The following is a 22,609-nucleotide window of genomic DNA, read 5'->3' as shown; positions in this document are numbered from 1 at the left end:
GGCTGTTTCAACATTCCTAAATCAATAAACATAAGTTATCACATAAACAGATCTAAAGACAAAAACCACATGATTGTCTCAATAGATGCCAAAAAGTCCTTGATAAAATTCAACATCCCTTCCTGTTAAAAACTTTCAATAAACTAGGTAATGAAGGAACATACCTCAAAATAATGAGTGATACATGAAAAACCCACAGCCATTATCAAAATGAATGGGCAAAAGCTGAAAGCATTCCCCTTGAAAAGTGGCACAAGACAAGGATGACCTGTCTCACCACTCCTATTCAACATAGTATTTAAGCAATCTGGCTAGGGCACTCAGGCAAGGGAAAGAAATAAAGAGTATTCAAATAGTAAGAGAGAAAGTCAAATTGTCTTTGTTTGCAGATGACATGATCCTATAACTAGAAAACTCCATTATGTCAGCCCAAAAGCTTCTTCAGCTGATAAGCAAATTCAGCAAAGTCTCAGGGTACAAAATCAGTGTGCAAACGTCACAAGGATTTCTATACACCAACAACAGGCAAGGAGAGAGCCAATCATGAATGAACACTCATACACAATTGCTACAAAAGGAATAAAATACCTAGGAATACAGCTAACAAGGGAAGTGAAAGACCTCCTTAAAGAGAACCACAAACCACTGCTCAAGGAAATTAGAGAGAACACAAACAAATGGAAAAATATTCCACACTCGTGAATAGGAGAATCAATATTGTGAAAATGGCTATACAGCCCAAAGTAATTTATAGATTCAAAGCTATTCCCACTAAACCACTATTGACATTCTTTTTGAAGATACTATTTTAAAATTCATATGTAAGTAAAACAAAGCCCATACAGCCAAGACAACTCTAAGTATAAAGAACAAAGTGGGAAGCATCATGCTACCTGACTGCAAACTATATTACAAGGCTACATACAGTAACCAAAATAGACATATAGACCAATGAAACAGAATAGAGAACTTAGAAGTAGGACCAAACATCTAGAACCATCTGATCTCTGACAGAAACAAGGAATGGGGAGATGATTCCCTATTTAATAAATGGTGCTGAGAGAACTGGCTAGCCATATGCAGAAAATTGAAACTGGACCGCTTTCTTACACCTTATACAAAAATCAATACAAGATGGATTAAAGACTTAAATGTAAAATCCCAAACTATAAAAACCCTAGAAGAAATCCTCAGCAATACCATTCAGGACATAGGCACAGGCAAAGATTTCATGATGAAGTCGCCAAAAGCAACTGCAACAAAAGGCAAAATTGACAAATGGGATCTAATTAAACTTTTAAAGAGCTTCTGCACAGCAAAAGGAATTATCATCAGAGTGAACAGACAACCTAGAGAGTGGGAGAAAATTTTGCAATCTACCCATCTGACAAAAGTCTAACATCCAGAATGTACAAGGAACTTAAATAAATTTACAAGAAAAAACCAATTCAATTAAAAAGTAGGCAAAGGACACAGACACTTCGCAAAAGAAGACATTCATGCAGCCAAACAAACATATGAAAAAAAGCTCAACATCACTGATCATTACAGAAATGCAAATCAAAACCACAACAAGATACCATCTTATGCCAGTCAGAATGGTGATTATTAAAAAGTCAAGAAACAACAGATGCTAGCGAGGTTGCAGAGAAATAGGAACACTTTTACACCGTTGGTGGGAGTGTAAATTAGTTCAATCATTGTGGAAGATGGTGTGACAATTCCTCAAAGATCTCGAACCAGAAATACCATTTCACCCAGCAATTCCATTACTTGATATATACCCAAAGGAATATAAAGCATTCCATTACAAAGATAACCTGCATGCATATGTTCATTGCAGCACTATTCACAATAGCAAAGACATAAAATCAACCCAAATGCCCATTAACGATAGACTAGATAAAGAAACTGTGGTAAATATACACCACAGAATACTATGAAGCCATAGAAAGGAATGAGATCATGTCCTTTGCAGGGACATGGATGGAGCTGGAAGTCATTATCTTCAGCAACTTAATACAGGAACAGAAAACCAAACACTGCATGTTCTCACTTAAAAGTAAGAGCTGAACAATGAAAACACATGGATGCAGGGAAGGGAACAACACATACTGGGACCCGTCACGGGGTGGAGTCAAGGGAGGGAGAGCATTAGGAAAAATAGCTTATGCATGCTGGCCTTAATACCTAAGTGATAGGTTGACAGGTGAAGCAAATCACCATAGCACATGTTTACGTATATAACAAACCTACACATCCTGCACATGTACCCTGGAACTTAAAATAAAAATTAAAATAATATATATAGTCATTTAAATTGATACTGAAAAAGCATTTGAGGTTCAACATTCCTTCAAAATAAAAGCCCTCATAAATCTGGGGATAGAAGAAATATACCTCAACATAATAAAAGCCATATATGACAGACTCACTGCTAGTATCAGCCTGAATGGGGAAAAACTAAAGTCTTCTGGAACATAACAAGGATGCCCAGTTTCACCATTTTTATTCAACATAGTATTGGAAGTCCTAACTAGAACAATTCAGAAAAGAGAAAGAAATCAAGGACATCCAGATTGGAAAGGAAGGAGTCAAAGTATCCTTGTTTGCAGACGATACGATCTTCCATTTGGAAAAACCTAAAGGCTCACAAAAACTATTAGAACTAATGAAAATATTTGGTAAAGGTGCACAATATAAGGTCAATATAGAATAATAAGTAGCACTTATACAAGTGCCACTTGTACAAATGCCAACAGTGAGCAATCTGTAAAAGAAATCAAGAAAGTATCCCATTTACAATAGTCACAAATAAAATAAAATACCTAGTAATTAACCAAAGAAGTGAAAGATCTCTATAATGAAAACTATAAAACATTAATGAAGGAAATTGAAGAGGCCATAGAACAATGGAGAGATATTTCATGTTCATGGTTTAGACACTCAATATTGCTAAAATATCCATACTACCCAAAGCAATCTACAAATTCAATGCAATTCCTGTCAAAATACCAATGACATTCTTCACAGAAATAGAAGAAACAATCCTAAAATGTATATGGAACCATAAAGGACCCAGAATAGCCAAAGCTATCCTAAGCAAAAAGAAGAAAACTGGAGGAGTCACATTACCTGACTTCAAATTATACTGCAGAGCTATAGTAACCAAGTCAGCATGGTACTGGCATAAACACACACACATAGACCAATGGAGCAGAATAAAGAACCCAGAAACAAATCCATACACCTACATTTAACTAATTTGCAACAAAGGCTCCAAGAATATGCACTGGGGAAAAGACAGTCTTTTTAATAAATTGCACTGTGAAAACTGGATATCCATATGCAGAAGAATCAAACTAGACCCCTATTTCTTGCTATATACAAAAATCAAATCAAAATTGATTAAAGTCTGAAATCTAAGACATTAAACTGTGAAAATACTGCAAGAATTTATTGGGGAAACTCTCCAAGGCATAGGTTTGGGCAAAAACTTGAGTAATATTCCACAAGCACATGTAACCAAAGAAAACATGGACAAATGGATTACATTAAGTTATAAGGTTTCTGCACAGCAAAGGGAAAAATTAACAAAGTGAAGACACAACCCACAGAATGGGAGAAAATAGTTACAAACTACTCATATGACATGGGATTAATAACCAGAATATATAAAGAGCTCAAACAATTCCATAGCTCTAATTAAAAATGGTGAAGAGGTATGAATAGACATTTCTTAAAAGAAGACATACAAATTGCAAACAGGCATATGGAAAGGTGCTTAACATCATTAATCATCAGAGAAATGCAAATCACAACTACAAAGAGAATAAACTCCTTGACATTGGGCTTTGCAGTAATTTTTGTTATGTGCTACCAAAAACGCAGGCAACAAAATAAAAAATTTTAAAATGGGACTACACCAAACTAAAAAGTTTCTGTACAGTAATGGAAACAACCAACAAAGTGAAAAGGCAGCCCACAGAATGAGACAAAATACTGTAAATTTTATATCTGACAAGAAGTTAGTATCCAAAATATACAAGGAAATTGCATAACTTAATAGCAAGAAAACAAGTAACCCTACTTAAAAAAAATGGGCAGTGGACCTGAATAGACATTTTCCCAAAGAATACATACAAATGACCAACAGTTATAGGAAAAGGTGCTCAGTGGCACTAATCAGGGAAATGTAAATCAAAACCACCATGTGATATTCCTTCACATCTGTTAGGATGGCTATTATCAAAAAGGCAAGATATAACAAGTGTTGTGGAGGATGTGGAGAAAAGCAAACCCATGTACACTGTTACTGGGAGTGTAAATTGGTAAAGCCATTATGGAAAATAATATAAAAGATATTTAAAAATTAAATATACAATTACCAAATATAGTCCAGGTTTTATGATGCTACTGGGTATATACTCAAAGGTAATGAAATCAGTACTTTGAAGGGACATTGCAGCATTATTCACAATATCCATGATATGGAAACAACTGAAGTGTCCATTGAGGGGTAAAGAAATTGTGGTAAGCGTATACAATGAAATATTATTCAGACTTAGAGAAGAAGGCTACTCTTCCATTTGTGACAATATGGATAAACCTAAAGGGTATCATGCAAAGTGAAACAGGCCAGACATAGAAAGAAAAATACTGCATCTCATATGTGTAACCCAAAAAAGTTGAATGCACGGAAGCAGAGCAGAACAATGATTACCTGGGCTGGGAAGTGGGGGGAATACGGAGATGTTGGTCAAATGGTATAAAGTCGTAGTTATGTGGGATGAATGAGCCTAGAGTTATAATGCATAGCATGAATACTGTTATGTACATTGAAAATTTGCTGACACCAGAAAAACCCAAAAAGGTAACTATGTGAGGACATGGATGTGGGTATTTGCTTCACTATAGTAATCATTTCACTATATTTATAAAAACATCTTGTACACCTAAAATATATACAATTTTTATTTGAGAAATAAAGGTAGGAAAAACAATAGAACAAAAATAACCAAAATGATTCTGAACTCATGCTACTTAAAGACTTAGTGTAAAACTACAGTAATCAAAATAGTGTGGTATTGGAAAAACAAAAAAAAGAAGGACCAGAATAGAGTCCGGAAATAGACTCACACACATGATCAACTGACTTTCAACAAAGGTGAAAAAACAATTCAATGGAGAAAGATAATCTTTTTTTTTTTTTAAAGAAAGAAAGAAAAAGAATAAAGAAGAGGAAGAAAAAGGAAGAGAAAGAGAGAGAGAGAATGGGAGTATTACTTTCTTGCCCAGGCTAGAATGCAGTTTAGTAATGGGTATTGAAAACCTCTTTTATACCAATAATTATACTTGATGTAGACAGGAAGGAATAAGGGAAGAAAATAACAAACGAGCAGCCAACCAATATTTCATTTAAACCTATGAAATGCTATGCGATGACTGAGGAGTGATTTACTTCCAATTATGTAGTCACTTTTGGAATAGGTGTGAGGTGGTAATGTATGTTTTATGTATTTGAAGTGGACAGTTCTATAAATGTTTATTAAGTTTACTTGTTCCGGGTCTGAGTTCAAGTCCTGGATGTCCTTATTAATTTTCTGTCTCGTTGATCTATAAAATCGTTAGCTCTTCTTGTTACATTGATCCTTTTGCCATTATGTAATGTCATTCCTCGCCTCTTTTGATCTTTGTTGCTTTAAAGTCTACTTTATCAGAGGCGAGAATTGCATCTCCTGCTTTTTATTTATTTGTTTATTTTTACTCTCTGATTGGTTGATAAATCTTCCTCCTCTTTGTTTTGAGTCTTTGTGTGTCGTTGCATGTGAGACGGGTCTGGATGCAGCATACCAATGGGTTTTGGCTTTTTATCTGATTAGAATATATATAACTTTAATACTGGCATTTGATGCTAGCTGGCTGTTTTGCCCATTAGTTAGTGTAAATTTTTCATTGTGTTAATGTTCTTTTCTTTTTGATATATTTTTGGAAAGGCTGATATTGGTTGTTCCTTTATATGTATACTGCTTCTTTCAGAAGCTCTTGTAAAGCAGGCCTGGTGGTGGTGAACTCTCTAAGTACTTGTTTGTTCGCAAAGGATTTAATTTTTCCTTCGATTATAAAGCTTAGTTTGGCTGGATAGGAAATTCTGGGTTGAAAGTTCTTTTCTTTAAGGATGTTAAATATTGGTCCCCACTCTTTTCTGGCTTGTAGGGTTTCTGCTGAGAGATCTGCTGTAAGTCTGATAGGTTTCCCTTTATGGGTAACCTGACCTTTCTCTCTGGCTGCCCTTAGTATTTTCTCCTTCATTTCAACCCTTATAAATGTGGCAATTCTGTGCCTTGGGGTTGGTCTTCTTGAAGAATATCTTTGTGGTGTTCTCTGTATTACCTGGAGTTGAATATTACCCTGCCTTGCCAGGTTGGGAAAATTTTCCTGAATGATATCCTGACGAGTATTTTCCAACTTGGATTCATTCTCTTCATCACATTCAGGTACACCTATCAAACGTAAATTAGGTCTTTTCACATAGTCCCATATTTCCTGGAGACTTTGCTCATTCCTTTTCATCCTTTTTTCTCCAATCTTGTCTTCTCGTTTCATTTCACTGAGCTGGTTCTCGACTTCTGATATCCTTTCTTCTACTTGATCAATTCGACTGTTTAAACTTGTGCATGCTTCGCGAAGATCTCGTGTTGTGTTTTTCAACTCCATCAATTCACTTATATTCCTCTCTAAATTGTCCATTCTCGTTAACATTTCGTCAAACCTTTTTTCAAGGTTCTTAGTTTCTTTGCATTGGGTTAGAACAAGTTCTTTTAATTCACAGAAGTTTCTTATCACCCACGTTTTGAAACCTGCTTCTGTTATTGGAACACACTCGTAATCTATTAAGCCTTGTTCCGTTACTGATGAGGAATTGCGATCCCCTGTAGAGGTAGAGGCATTCTGATTTTGAGTATTCTCTGCCTTTTTACGCTGGTTTCTTCCCTTCATTATATATTTATCCATCTGTTGTCTTTGTAATTACTGACTTTCTAACTAGGTCTCTGAGCAGACGTCCAACTTGTTGATTCCCAGCTGCCAAAATCTGAGCAATCCACTGCGCCGGCCAAAACAGCGGTGTTAAGATTGGTGGTGCTTTTCTGCCCGGGAATCTCCGGACTCTGCACCAAAAACTGGTGCGCTAAGGCGCCAGCAAAACCGCCGCGCCGGCCACAAGAGTCGCCCTGGCGACACGTGGGGCTCCTCTGCTGGGAATCTCCTGGTCCGTGAGCAACAAATATTCGTCTGAAAGTGTGGCGTCCTTTCATTCTCTGCGCTTTCACTGGGAACTACGAGCCCAAGCTGCTAGTGATCAGCCATCTTGGATCTCTCTCCCTGAAAGATAATCTTTTTAACAAGTAGTGTTGGGATAATTGGAGTCCAGAAGCAAAAACAATAAAACAAAAAATACAAACTGGAGAAACAAAAAAAAGCCTTATTCCGCACCCAATAGTTAACTTAGTGTGTGTCATAGAGTTAAACGTAACACCTAAAACTGGAAAATTTCTAGGGAAAAAAATAAATAGGAGAAGATATTTTTGGCCTTAAGTGAAGCAAAGATTTCTTGGATTAAAAAAACTGATGAAAGAAAAACTGGTACATTGTACTTCAAAACTAAAAGTATCTTCTGCTCTTTAAAATATATGGTTAAGAGAAAGAAAAGAAAAGGTACATATGGGAAGAAGACATTTGCAAAACATCGCATATGGGGAGAAAGTATTTGCAAAACACATCTTTTATAACGTATTCATTTCCAGAATATATAAAGAACCATCAAATCTCAATAATAAGAAATGAAAAAACTCAGTTAAAAAATGGGCTAAAGAACTCAGCAGACACCACCAAGGAAGATATGGATGGCTAATCAGCACATAAAAAGATGCTCAGCATCATAAATTATTAGGGAAATGGAAATTAATGCAATATGTTACTACTACACACCTATGCTGGTAGCGAAAATGAAAAGAAATACTTTTTAAAATGAAAACAACACTGTCCATCTGGCAAATTTTAGTTTATAATTGTCATTCAGTCTTACATTAGTAGAATCAAGTATATGAACCCAGTGATCAGTGGATATGGGAAGTCCAGTGTATCTATTTCTAACAGTGAGTCTTCTTTTTGTGCTTTTCTCCTGCTTTTAGGCCACCCCAGTTTCTTTAAAAATTTTTATTTTTACTTTTGGTTGGGTCTCTTGCCTCTGTTCATTCTTTGTGTTTAAAATGGTTTTGTGTTTGTTTATGCCTGTCCCAAGAGAATGTGATATCCCCCCATGGGCAAGCATCACATTTTTTTGGTCTCTTCATTTCCAGCATTCCAGAATTTTCTTGTAACATAGCAGGCATCAAGCCATGTATATTTAATTAATTTTTTGTAATGACCCAGACAGGGAAAGCATCCCCTCCATTTTGGAACCAGTATTGGAAATGTTATGTTCATAAGCACTATACATATGGTCTTTTGTTTTATGTCAGACACCAGTGGAATGGCTCAGCCTTGGTGCCTTGGTGACCCTGCCACAAGGAATTTTCTCACTTCCCTTCTGTCTCGCTGGAGGCTGACACGAGATCATTACTCATCCATCTCCCTAGTTGAGCACAAGATGTTCCTTGTTGCCCCACCTTAGGGTACAATTGTGGGTATAAAACTGCTTACTGACTTAGAGTATAGTTATGGATGGCAAAGAGACCCAGCACCTGCACTGCCTGTTATCGAACGCCTCTGATTCAATGTCATACTGTGAGAGTATAGTTATGGATGGCAGAGAGACCCAGCACCTGCACTGCCTGTTATCGAACGCCTCTGATTCAATGTCATACTGTGGGACTAGAGAAACAGAAAGCTATCATCGATGGGCATTTGGGTTGGATGATAGACTGGACAGGAAAAATGTGGCACATATACACCATGGAATATTATGCAGCCATTAAAAATGAGGAGTTCACGTCCTTTGTAGGGACATGGATGAACCTGGAAACCATCATTCTCAGTAAACTGACACAAGAACACAAAACCAAACACCACATGTTCTCACTCATAGGAGGGTGTTGAACAAGGAGAACACATGGACACAGGGAGGGAAGCACTATACACGGGGGTCTGTTGCGGGGGAGTGGGGGGGACAGCGGGGGGGGGAGTTGGGGAGGGATAGCATGGGGAGAAATGCCAGATATGGGTGAGGGGGAGGGAGGTAGCAAATCACACTGCCATGAATGCACCTATGCAACAACTTTGCATGTTTTTCACATGTACCCCAAAACCTAAAATGCAATAAAAAAAAAAAGAATTTATTACTTTTATAGTTGAAATAAATTTATAAAAATAAAAATATTGGAATAAAGACTATCACTTTGAAATCCTAAAAAAAAAAAAAGAGAAACAGAAAGCTGATACAATGCTGATCTTGTTTGTGCTGTCTGTAAGTAGTAAACTATTTGGATCTATTTGAACTCTTTGTCTTCTTACTAGCTGACTCTATGAATATGTGACAAGCCAACCTAACAATTGCAGTGGTGATCCTTGTGGCCCTAGTCAGTCACCACAGGGCTGACTTAGAGATTGCTTGACCACTTGACAGATAGACTCTGATATTGAGTTGTGTGATGTTGCATGACCACAATACTGACTTATTTTCGTTGCCATCACATGTAACGAGGAGCAGTTTTCAGCACATCAGATGACCTAAGGTGGCCTTTGCCAGGCCTCTGTCATTTATAAACCAACTTTAGATACAATGCTACTTCTGATATCAACTGCACTGCAATTTAATTGTTTACTTAAATCAAATTAATTTCTGAGCTCAGATTCATTCAGTTATATAATTACTTGAAATTCAAAATCAGTATCTCTTACTAGAGATATAATTATAAAAGTAACCGAAATACAAAAGTAATTAAAAATGGACTATAACCAGTGAACCAAATCCATTTATACTGTAATGCCTACTTCATATGTGTTATCTCATTTATTTATTATTATTATTTTTTAGTAGAAATGAGGTCTTGCTACGTTGCCCAGGCTAGTCTCAAACTCCTGGGCTGAAGCAATCCTTGGCTTTCCAAAGTGCTGAGGTTACAGGGATGAGCCACCATGCCTGGCTTTATCTCACTTATTAATCATAGTAATACTTCAGTATAAACATTGTAATTTATATTTTAGTAATGCAAAACAGTTCCAAAGGATGCAAGTATCTTTCTCACTATCACACAGCCAGTTGGTGTCAGAGCCACAATAAAAACCCATGGCTATTTCATGCTACAGCTTATAAAGAGGCAGTGTAGATAGGACCCAAGACATTTTGTCTCAACAAGCACCCCTTTCATTTCTACCTAGCTTCTGATCTTTGCAGTTAGCGCCACCATCTAGGAATCTCTCACAAATTTTGTGAAAGTTGAGATACCACCTTGCAGTTTTCTCATTTTTTTAGCCATAGATTTTTAATCTTTTCGGATCAAGAAAATATTTTAAACTTGCAAGTAGAAGAAATAGTTGCTATTTATAATCCTGTGTCTTTCCCTAAGCAAGGTGGATTTTGGGTAGGATCTTGCATAACTCTAAATGTGTGTGGATATGAATGGGGGCTCAGAGATGCAACCTGCTGTCACTGTGTACAGTAATAAGGGTGCAAGGCTGGAATTAGGTAGCTTTAGAGGTTTCTTAGTGAGATATGGTGAATATCAGGCCAATAAAGAATTTTACAGAGGAAAAAAGAGATTTGTCACTGATCCTTCTCAACCTCTAAATTAACTTTGAGAAAGAACAGAAGGGGATACAAGAGAAACTTTCCTTCAAGGAAAGAACAATGCCTTTTAAGTCAAACAGTGTTATATTCATATGCTGATGAAATTTTTATGAAAGTATCCTATTACTGGCTAAAGTCATCATGTACAGTGTTAGTTCCTTATACAACACTTTCAGAAGCATATACTTTGAGAAAAGCATCAGCATAAAAACATGAGCAGGTAGCTTTCAGAGTGACAGCATCATTAGAGGGATCAAAGCATTTAGAGAAGATGTGCCTCACAAGGTTTGAAGAGATGGGAACCTGGAGCTGCCCCTTCTGTCACTGCCTATTAAGTCCGAAAATTTAAAACTGTAAGAGGCAGAAGCCATACAGAAACAGATGAGCATGGGAAAGCCTAGCCCTTCATAACTCACAATTTGTAGAGATTTTATTTCCAGAGGATGGAAAAAGAAGTTTTACATCCCAATTCATATGAAAAAGCTAGCATAACCTTGATACCAAAGTCAAACAAAAATAGTACATGAAATCAAAGTGTAAGTTAATCTCACTCAGTCACTCTCTCTCTATATATATACACACTAATATTTTATTTAGTATATATACTAAATTTTATTTTTTATTTAATAATTTTATTAAATTAAAAAATATATATATAATTACATATACACACACACATACTAAATATTAGGACATAGATTACTGAAAAAGGATAACATTTCAAGAACCAGTTGTGTTTATCCTACAAATGCAAGGTTGGTTAAATGTACTTAGTGTATTCACCACAGTAGTAAATTAATAGAGGAAAAAATCCTATGATAATCACAGTCGATGAAGTACAACTATTTGGGGAAAGTCAACATATATCCAAGAGGAATACTCTCAGAAACTAGAAATAGAAGGAACTTCTGATAAAGTATATCTACAAATAAAATCTACAGTAAATCATGGTACAATGTTGAATATTTTCCATTTCTTATCAGTAGTAAGATGAGGATGTCCACTATCACCAGTTCAATTCCTCATTGTAATGGATGGGTCTGTCCAATGCCATAAAATGAATTAAAGAAATAAAGAGTATAATACTTTAAAAGGCGGAATGAAAAGTATTATTACTCACAGATGGCATGATTGCATATGTTGACAATCAAAAAGTACCTACAGACAAACTTTTGGAATTAATAAGCATATTTAGCAAGGTTTCTGGAGAGAAAAATCAATCATAAAAGTATATCTCTATATACCAGCTCAAACAGAATATAAAATTTCAAAAAAGATAAATTTTCAATAGTATGAAATACCTAATTATTCCTAGTTTAAAATAAGATGCACAAGACTTCTTTGTAGACAATTGGGAAACTTTACTAAGAGAATTTGAATCATCAAGTTTCCAACATGAAGACTGCATGTATGGTTGCAGCTTGTCTTCATTTAAAAATAAACATAACAGTTGGGAGTATTTCTTAGCAGGACTTATTTCGATAACACTATGGGTAAAAAAATAAGACATAGTTTTGGCTTTATAAAATGAACTATAACAAGGTAACCCTCTGGCTTATATCCAGTTAAACCTCTAGAGACTTAGAAGGTAGATTTTCAGGTATATTAACAATATTTTAAAATCCCACTCAGTTTTCTAGTATATAAGAAAGAGTTTGAGTTCAAAATGATTTGAGCAAATGAATCTATTTAAAGAAAGTTTTAACTAGAAACTAAAAACTGCATGTAATTTTAGAAAAAAAAAATCCAACCAACCAAACATAAAACTTAGGAAACAAAAGAAATTTGAAATAATTTTTCGAATATAGGAGAGCTCAAACAGTAATGCCACATTTGAAAGTGCTTATGTGACATAAATAGAAAGGCTAGTATTATATTTGTTTTGTTTCTGTTATGACACAATACTAAAATGTTTGTGATTAGTTTACTTCTTATATGTTTATTTAAAATAGGTTAACCATTTGTCTCTGTTTTCACCTGTGGTTCTAGAATAATTATCAATAACACTTCTTCGCACATTTAAAAATATTCCAGCTTGTATAATAAATTATGTTGTCTCACTGGTTGCAAGCCATTATCATTATAGATAAAGTGTTAAAAAGAAATAGTAATGATTCTCATAATTTGGCAAAAGGGGGAGCAGAAGGAGAGGGAGAGGAGGAGAGACAGAAAGAGACTAACAAATATGGAAAAGCTAAAAATAAATAAACAATAGCTTATTTTTGTTTGTTTGTTTCTAAATGATAAACACTGTTGATGGAAAATTCTGGCAAGTTTTAAAAGTTCATCCATGTTATGATGTTTAAATACTCACTACTGTGGTAGAGTAAATAATTTTGTTTTGATAGCATATCAAACATTGCATCAAAGTTTAAAAATTGTTCCGATTTCAAGAATGTATCCACTTGTAATCGTATTACACATTCAATATTGGTCCTGTCTTGTTCCTATTTTTTATTTTGTATACTTGAGCTTTGTCCATTTTCTTCAAGATGATGTAAACTAGAGACTATATTTTAAACTACATAATCTTGTAGAAAACCATTTTCTACAAGAAAACCATTTTCTACAAGATTATGTAAACAAGATTACACAAACATATCTATTCATAGATATGTTGAAAATCTCTTTTATTTACTAGTTGAATTATTTCCCTTAATCATTATACCTGTCTTTTACACTGTTTACAATAGCAAAGACTTGGAACCAACCCAAATGCCCATCAATGATAGACTGGATAAAGAAAATCTGGCACATATACACCATGGAATACTATGCAGCCATCAAAAAGGATGAGTTCATGTCCTTTGCAGGGACATGGATGAAGCTGGAAACCATTATTCTCAGCAAATTGACACAAGAACAGAAAAGCAAATACCGCATGTTCTCACTCATAAGTGGGTGTTGAACAATGAGAACACATGGGCACAGGGAGGGGAACATCACACACTGGGGCCTATTGTGGGATGAGGGGGCTAGGGGAAGGATAGCAGGGGGTGGGGGGATTGAGGAGGGATAATATTAGGAGAAATACCTAATGTAGATGACAAGGGGATGGATGCAGCAAACCACCATGGCATGTATATACCTATGTAACAATCCTGCACGATCCACACATGTATGGCAGAATTTAAAGTATAATAAAAAATAAAATAAAATAAACAAAAAAAGAAAATTAAAATTAGACAAAAAAGTATATTTTTCCTTTTTCCTTATGTTTATTTTGTACATTTTTCTTATTTTTTATATTGAATGCTCATATAATTTTATATTTTTATTTTTTAATAACATAGCTATTAAAAGCTATGATCTTACTATGAGTATATGTTCAACAGGTTCCTGAACATAGCCTGGAAACTATTTTTAACCTAAATATTCTAATGGAATGGATTAGGAATGTAGAGCAAAAACAGTGGACTAATGCAAAGTAATTTCTTCCCTAAACACTAAGTGTTTGCATTAAATTCAGAAGCTCATATAATTAATGCTTAGAAGTTTCGACATACTTAAGTTGATTACTCAAATTTTAACGTATCTGATTTTGACCCATTTTTATAAGAGCAAATGTGGGTATAGAAGATGAGGAATTTGCCCAAAGTCAGTTAACTTATGTTAGAGCTTGGACTAAAGCCTACTTAATTGCCTCAGCATGTTTCATACAATGAACATCTGTTACAAATTTATTAGATACTTTTTAAAAGCAGACCTTCATAAAAGTATCTGATATTATTAGCTGTTGGTTAAGGAACGTATACTAAAAAGTAAGAAAATATCTTCACATTTTATAATGGAATGTGGCTTTGACCCAATGTGGTAGAATCTCTGCCAGCTTATAAGTCAGGCTTTTCAAAGAGTCTTTATATATGAACTCTGTTAAATTATATTAGAAGTAATGGTACCTCTGTATTACAAAATATATAGTACTTTTGAAAGCAGAAACCGTATAATTTGCATTTTTAATGGATAACTTACCTGCTTCTGGTATTCTTACAGGCTCCAGATTTGGCAGAAATTCTCCCACGACGTCGGGTCCATCCCCACATTCACCCCCAGTCTTTGTCCGAATCAGTTCCCTGATATAGGCTGCCAGGCCTAGCACTTAAAAATAAAAAAGGTTACCAATTTAAGTTGTAAAACATAAAATATAAATAAAAGTGATAATATTCACTCCCTCAATGTTATGAAATAAAAGCCTATAGGCTAGTGTGGTAATAAATGCAATGCATAAGAATTTCAACAACATTATTTCAGGAGTCTTGTCAGAAAAAGAAAACAAGGTTTTCCGAATGTTATCATCCTTTTCTTCTCCCACAAGTGCCCCAGACAGCTTAGTTGACCCCTCTGTAGGTATACGTTCTTGTACTTATAATTTTAAATTAGTGATTTATTTTAGTGTAACTAGATTGTGAGCTCAAGGCTGAAACCATCTCTCTCATTAATATTTATATCCCTAAAACCTGCTTTTTCTTACAGCAACCTAGATGGTAAGAAGAATACATACTTTGGAATGAAATACAAATTATTTCTCCACCAGTGCAGTGCTCTTTTGTAAGCACAATCTCTGAGTCTCAGTTTTCTTACTTATCAAATGGGATTTATATCTCTATGCAAGCTAGTTTAATCCAAGGTGTTACATATAAAATATCATATATAGAGAGATTATATATCTCTATGCAACCTAGTTTAATCCAAGGTGTGAATTGGTGTGGATATGATATATATATATCATATATATGTAAAAAACATATGTATCATACACATGTAAAAACATATATGTGTCATATATGTAAAATATATCATCATATGTAAACACATGTGCATATATGTAAAAACATATATGTCGGTATATGTAAAAACATTTATGTGCCACATATGTAAAACATATATATATATATATATATATATTTTTTTTTTTTTTTTTTTTGAGACGGAGTTTCGCTCTTGTTACCCAGGCTGGAGTGCAATGGCGCGATCTCGGCTCACCGCAACCTCCGCCTCCCGGGTTCAGGCAATTCTCCTGCCTCAGCCTCCTGAGTAGCTGGGATTACAGGCACGCACCACCGTGCCCAGCTAATTTTTTGTATTTTTAGTAGAGACGGGGTTTCACCATGTTGACCAAGATGGTCTCGATCTCTTGACCTCGTGATCCGCCCGCCTCGGCCTCCCAAAGTGCTGGGATTACAGGCGTGAGCCACCGCGCCCGGCCGTAAAACATATATTTATATGCAAAACACACATGTCATTATATGTTAAACATGCCATATGTAAAACACATATTTCACTATATGTAAAAACATATATCATATGTAAAAACATGTAATTATATGTGTAAAATGTATGTCATTATATGTAAAATATATATAAAACATATCATTATATGTAAAACACATACATGTTATAATATGCAAAACATATGTCATAACATGTAAAAACATATATGTCATAATATGTGAGGCATATTATGTCATATGTATGCCATATGCAAAACATGTCAATATATCAAGATATGTAAAACATATATGTTAATATATGTAAAAAATGTATATCATATATATGTAAAAACATGTATCATATAGATATAAAATCATATATGTCATATATATGTAAAAACATGTATACATGATGCCTTAGCACTCTACACATGCTATTAAAAGTTGCTTAAACTTTTGTTGTAATTACTAAGAAGGACAGACAACATTCTAAGATCAAATTTAACTAGTGAAATAGCGCAAATTCTGACTAAAGTTAAACATAGTTTCCCTGGGTTTGCTAATGAAGGGCTCTGGCAAGCATAACAAGCAAGTCTTGAAGGCAGAAAGCCTTATACCAAGGGACTGCACTTGGCTGCAAGCTATGCCTTCTTCACTTTTCCAGCCAAATTTCAGGAAATGCTTGAGATCTCTTTCTATTGCTTTTTTCCTCCTTTTACTTCCATATTACAATACATGATACACACATACACCTCCTACATTCACAGACATTCTTCCTCTCCCACCCTTCACCTCGGAAATCCAGTGGTCCCTCATCTCTCTCTTGACCAGGTGTATAGTCTTGATTTTCAGTTGGTGGTTCCTCTTGTTGAGGTTGGTCATCACTGGGTGGCTCCTGGGCCTAAGAATGTGAGTGCGTGTGCAAATAAAAAGCTCTGTTATTAATGTATGTCAATAATATGCAGATACTCAATATACAGATACATCTCACCAAAAATAAGTCTAAAAACATTTTTTCTTACACAATTCTACATATACTTATTCTTAATAGTTACTACAAGAAAAGAATTCCCTTAAAAGCTTGGGAAGCTATTTTAATCCACGCTGGAATGGATGTATACAATGTGTTACGAATAAGCAGGAGAAGGAAGCCATAGGGCATATTTCTGGGGAATATAAAAATATAACCATCTACGCAACATTAGAATGCAAACATCCAAATCTATGTTTATGCCATGAGATTCAATTATTACCATTTATAAGCATGGAAGACCTTATTAATATATCAATATAAGTTCAACAACATTTTCACAAAAATAAGTTTCTAATAGAAAATATCAAATGTTAAAATACTCACAACCACAGCCCCTACTGGATGGTTAGACTCTTGATCATCTCTTCTTTCTCTAGATGTAGACCCTGCTCTTTGATGTCCACTCATACTTCACTCTGAAAGTGACATACTGTGATTCAGCAAATGTACATAAGAGTGTATCATTTGACCACTTCCATGGCTAAATTCGATGATACCTAAAGTTTTAAATTTTGAAAATATCTTAAAATTAATTTCCAGGATAATTGTGAGCTTGCATGCTTTCCAATCATACCAAATATGGCTGCTCGCAAAGTCATTCATATTATGGCTATGCTAGCTGGCAAGGCTCATGGCGAGACAGAGGACTTTGTGAGTTTTGGTTTCACATTTAGACTCTCCATCATGAAGACATCTAGGAAAATATAGGTGGAGAACTGGAACCAGAGTGACTACTGCTTTTGTCCCACTCTCATTTACTCGGCCCATTTCCCTCCTAAAATCAAGTTTTGTTGGAATGCACAGCCTCGCCTATTCCTTCCTGAGAGGTCCTGGCGCAGGTGTGAAGTTGCGAAGCCCCTACTGCTGTGGGGTGCTCTACAGACATTGGGGCCGCAATCATCAGCCCGCAGTATTCCTAGTTCCCATGCCCCTTCCTTACCACCCACCTCGCCCTGCCCCTGCCCAGGTCCCATCTGAGAACTGGGGCATCTGTCCTCCCTTGGAGGGTTCCAGGTGCTTTCGGAACTCAGGTACCTCCAACAGTATGCCCAGCACTCGTCCCATCTCCATGTGACTCCTCCCCTCCACGGCCTACCTTCCTCCCTCGTCCCAGTTCAGCCACAACGACAAAGGCCCATGTGGCATCGCGACCTGGGAGGAGCCGGACGACGACTGCAAAGCCCTTTTCCCTCAGAAGCCACGGACTGTGCCACAGGACCTGTCCAAAGCCCACTGGCTCCCCCTCACCTTCACTCACAACTAAATTCCCTGGAGGACTGATCTGCGGATCTACCGGTTGAGTTCCAGTCCTCGAGAAAAAGTGAAGAGGACAGAGGACCACCTTCCAGGCCACAGCTCCGAGCGCAGACTGCCGACAGCAAGGCACATGCGCAATAATGGACATGCCCAGCAACGCCGCAGACAGCAAGGCACTTGCGCAATAATGGACACGCCCAGCAACGGACATGCGCACTGACGCACCTTGTGTTATGTAGGCTGTTTTCCTGCCTCTGTTGACTAGGAGCCGTGAGGTTTCTTGAGTATTGAAAGGGGCTTGGATAGCTCTTTTACTTTTCCTTCCTAAACTTTTTGACATCTTAAATAAGGGTCCTTTAGGCTTGAGTTCAAATTAACTATCATGCCCAATACAACTCTCACACTTCCCTCATAGAGGGAAGAGGGATCATAAAAACATGACATTTAACTACACCCAAGCCCAAGAACAGCCATATACAGGATGGCAAGTGAACAAGAGGGCACCTGCACCTGTGGATCCTTTTTCCTGAGGTCTACTTTTTATTAACTAACTCTTGCCTTGTGAGAAACAGACACTGTTATCTGAAGTTTAATGTGAACTTTCAAAGATGCATTGTTTTTAGATAAAAAGGACATATTTGATATGGCCACTAGGGTTACCATAAAATACATAGTCATTGATGAAATGTAATTTGCATCTTTAATGTAATGAGCAATGAATAGTATTATAAAGAAACACAATAAAATAAGATAGAAACTATCAGAACTCCATATTGGATATACACATAGCCTACACACACATGTACAAACGTACATGTATACACGCATATATTTATGTTCAGTCCACATGTCCTGCCCTCAAACTGGGATTTACACCATTTGCTTCCCTAGTTCTCAGACCTTCGGATATGGATTGAAGTACATCACTGGTTTCCCTGGTCTCGTGCTTGCTTGTAAATGGCAGACTGTGGAACTCAGCCTTCATAAATGTGTGAATCAATTTTTCACACAATTATATATATAATATATATACACACACACACGGACACACACATACACATATATTTTTTCTTATCCTAGTGTGTGTGTGTGTGTGTGTAGGTACTTGATTCTAACTTCTAATTACTGATACTGAAAACATGATTTTCTCTTTCTTAAATTGTCTTTATTTTGTATGTATTAATATTATCAATCTATTACTCAAAAGTGAATGAAGCAGTAATTTAATTGTAGACTTTCGTTACTATTTGTAAACTATCAGATGGAAGCAGAGATTTCAATTGGATTATAATATTTTATTCCATCTAAGAGTATGTAATTGAGAAATTCATACACACACACTAGGATAAGGAAAAGGGCCAGGATATCAGCCCTACTCACTTCTCTTCAGCACTGTCCTGGTGGATGTAGTCAGTGCAATGAGAAAGGAAATGAAATAAAAGGCATCCAGATGGAAAAGGAAGAAGTAAAACTATATGATTCATAGATAATATAATCTTTTGTGTAGAAAATCTGATGAAATCTATAAAAGTTACTAGAAACAATGTGTTGCAGGATTAAAAATCAATATACAAAATTTAATTGTATTTCTTTGCATCAGCAATACAAACTTGGATTGGCATTTTTTATAGTATGTATTATACTCTCAAAGAATATTAACTACTAAGGGATAAATCTAAATAAGGAAGTTCAAGACCTATAACACCATGAAAAGTACAAAAGATGGCTGAGAGGAAATTTAAGACCCAAATAAAATAAAGAGATATATCTTGTTCACGAATCAAAAGAGTCAATATGCTTAAGATACAGTTTTCACAAATTGATCTATAGGTTCAAAGCAATTCCAATTAAAATCTCAAAGGGTGTTCTTCTTGGAGAAATTGATAAACCGATCTGAAATAAAAAGTTTTTTGACTGAATCAGACAAGTACAGAAACATGCATACATGAATACAATCACTAATCAGACAAGTGTAGCTGCTCTGTCTATGGAGTAGCCATTCTTTTATTCCTTTACTTCCTTAATAAACTTGCTTTCATTTTGCACTGTGAACTAGCCCTGAATTCTTTCTTGCATGAGATCTGAGAACCCTGTATTAGAACATGGGGTCGTGACCCCTTTCCTCTAACATATGTCTGGTGGCCACAGAAGGGACTACAGTGAAGAAACCCTGACCCAATGGCTACCTTTGGGTAAGTTTTGGGGTCCTAAAACATCTTTCTGGTGACTACAGAAGTGACTATACTGTGGAAACCCCCAATCCAAAGGCTAACTTTGGGTAAGTGGTGGGATCTGGTAACATCTTTCTCATGAACCAAAAAAGGGACAATACTGAGGAAACCTCCCCAACACAAAGGAAATAGACTGCAGCACTGATTGGCTGACTTTGGGTAAGTGGTGGGGTACCTGGGTAAAGAATGGGATTGGGTTAGAGGCCCAACTTAGGGGGGTTAGAGTCTCTCCTAAGACAGAGTGGGTTAGAGGCTCCTTTAATAAAAGGCAAGGACGCTTGACTGACCTTGGGTTAGAGGCCCAACTTGGGAGGGTTAGAATCCCTTCTAAGATTTAGGGGGTTAGAGGCCCCTCTTGGTAAAGTCCCTCTCAGCTAAGAACAGGTTCAGAACTATGGGATGTTAACTACTATTCTCTTTGGAATTAATCTGCCTTGCACTCTTTGCTGATGGCTGAGGGTGACAGGGTTAGGCATGTACAGTATCGAGGGACATGGAGAGCTTTTTCCTCCTCCAAAAGGGGAAGCTTGAGAGCTGATGGGACTGCTGTAAAAAGATCCCTGCTGGACCAACAGTAGCCACCTGAAATTTTTCAGTGTTGCTGCAATGGGTGGGTCTTTCTCTGGCCTCGCTGATCATTTTGCCTTCCCCACCCTGCCACAGGCAATATTTTCTTTCTCTACTTTTCCTTTTCCCTTTCTTATCTTTTTTTGTTTGTTTGAGACAATCTTGCTCTGTCACCGGGCTGGAGTGCAGTGGTGCAATCTTGGCTCACTGCAACCTCCACCTCCGGGTTCAAGCGATTCTTCTGCCTTAGCCTCCTGAGTAGCTGGGACTACAGGCACCCACCACCATGCCCAGCTAATTTCTGTATTTTTTTTTTTTTTGGTAGAGACGGGTTCTCACCATGTGTTGGCCTGGATGGTCTCGATCTCTTGACCTCGTGATCCTCCCACCTTGGCCTCCGAAAGTGCTGGGATTACACATGTGAACCACCAAGTCTGGCCCCCTTTCTTATCTTTTCTGTTCCTCAGGGCCACCATCTTGCCCAGAGAACAAGTGTTGAAACTCCAAGTCGGAGGTTGGATTAAAGATTATGGGGTCCATCTGGGGGTAAGTTTAAGCCTTGCCCATTTGACAGTGGGTGCTAAGCAGAGTGACTAATGTCTATGTTTTATTACACGTATTTTGCTCTGGCTAGAATGAAAAAAAATTTTTCCTTTATGATGACGCTTGGCCTCCAGGGTGATGGTGCCACAAGCTGGATCACTAGTACCACTAAGGGAAAGGGAACCCAGAAGTCTGGCATGCTGACAAAAGGTTAAGAATTTCTTACCAGTCAGATTTCTAGCTTCTCCCTCCCGGTGCAAACAGCTGAATGAATGGAAAAAGATATCAGTGTTTATCTCCTCTGTAAAGTTTTGATTGACACAAAAACAAATTCTAAGACTGGGCTTAGGCTGGTGTGTTTTGTGTTATGAATTTGCTTTTCTGTGTCGAGGGGTACTTGAGGATAAAACACGGGCTTAGAACACCTGTAAGTCTGCTTTTCTAGAAGACCCAGCAAGCTGGTCAGTAACAAACTTGGCTGCAGGCCCCTGAAACAAACTGAATTGTCTCCATGTTGTTTTATGCCCTTGGGAGCTTGACCTTTTAACCATGTGGCCATACTTTCTTTGGGTCTCTGCCTTCAGGGAACCGAAATTTTAGGGTTCATGTCATAGTTAGCTCTAAAAATCATATTAAATAGTTAAAAGCCTTTGCAAGCTTAAGATTAACTACTCTACACTCCTTCTGGGAAAGAAGCTGAAGCATGCTGTAGGCTGTAGCTCAGTAGCTAAGGTATGGCACTTTCACTAATAGTGTTCTGAGTCCGACTCCTCACCTAGGAACTAAGTCATTTCTGGTTTCATATCTGTGTAACTTTGTTGATTATTTTCTCCTCCATGGATTATCTTAAATTTTCCTTTCTCTAAGCACCTGGGAGGTTACCTTTGGTAAAGTTCAAAAGCCAGAATTAGACGTTTGTCATAAGAAATACTGAAAGGACTTTATTAAAAGGTTCTATGGTTAAAATCAGTTTAATTAA

General features: G+C 36.7%; 1 protein-coding gene across 1 annotated transcript in view; it reads right to left on the bottom strand.

The window, feature by feature from the left end:
- PAGE3 (PAGE family member 3) overlaps positions 1-17,440 on the bottom strand; it is a 29,590-nt gene extending 12,150 nt beyond the window's left edge. The window contains exons 1-3 of the mRNA XM_064364301.1: positions 17,357-17,440; positions 16,792-16,900; positions 14,762-14,887 (exon numbers count right to left, since the gene is read on the bottom strand). Of these exons, the coding sequence (XP_064220371.1) occupies positions 14,762-14,887; positions 16,792-16,900; positions 17,357-17,440 (319 nt within the window). The remainder of the gene's footprint in view (positions 1-14,761; positions 14,888-16,791; positions 16,901-17,356) is intronic.
- Positions 17,441-22,609: the final 5,169 nt, after the last annotated feature.

Source organism: Aotus nancymaae, unplaced genomic scaffold (assembly GCF_030222135.1).
Source record: "Aotus nancymaae isolate 86718 unplaced genomic scaffold, 86718_ANA_hifiasm-v0.15.2.pri h1tg000058l, whole genome shotgun sequence".
Classification (NCBI taxonomy): Eukaryota; Metazoa; Chordata; class Mammalia; order Primates; family Aotidae; genus Aotus; species Aotus nancymaae.
The sequence above is the reverse complement of the archived record's forward strand: the minus strand, read 5'-3'. Positions and strand labels throughout refer to the sequence as shown.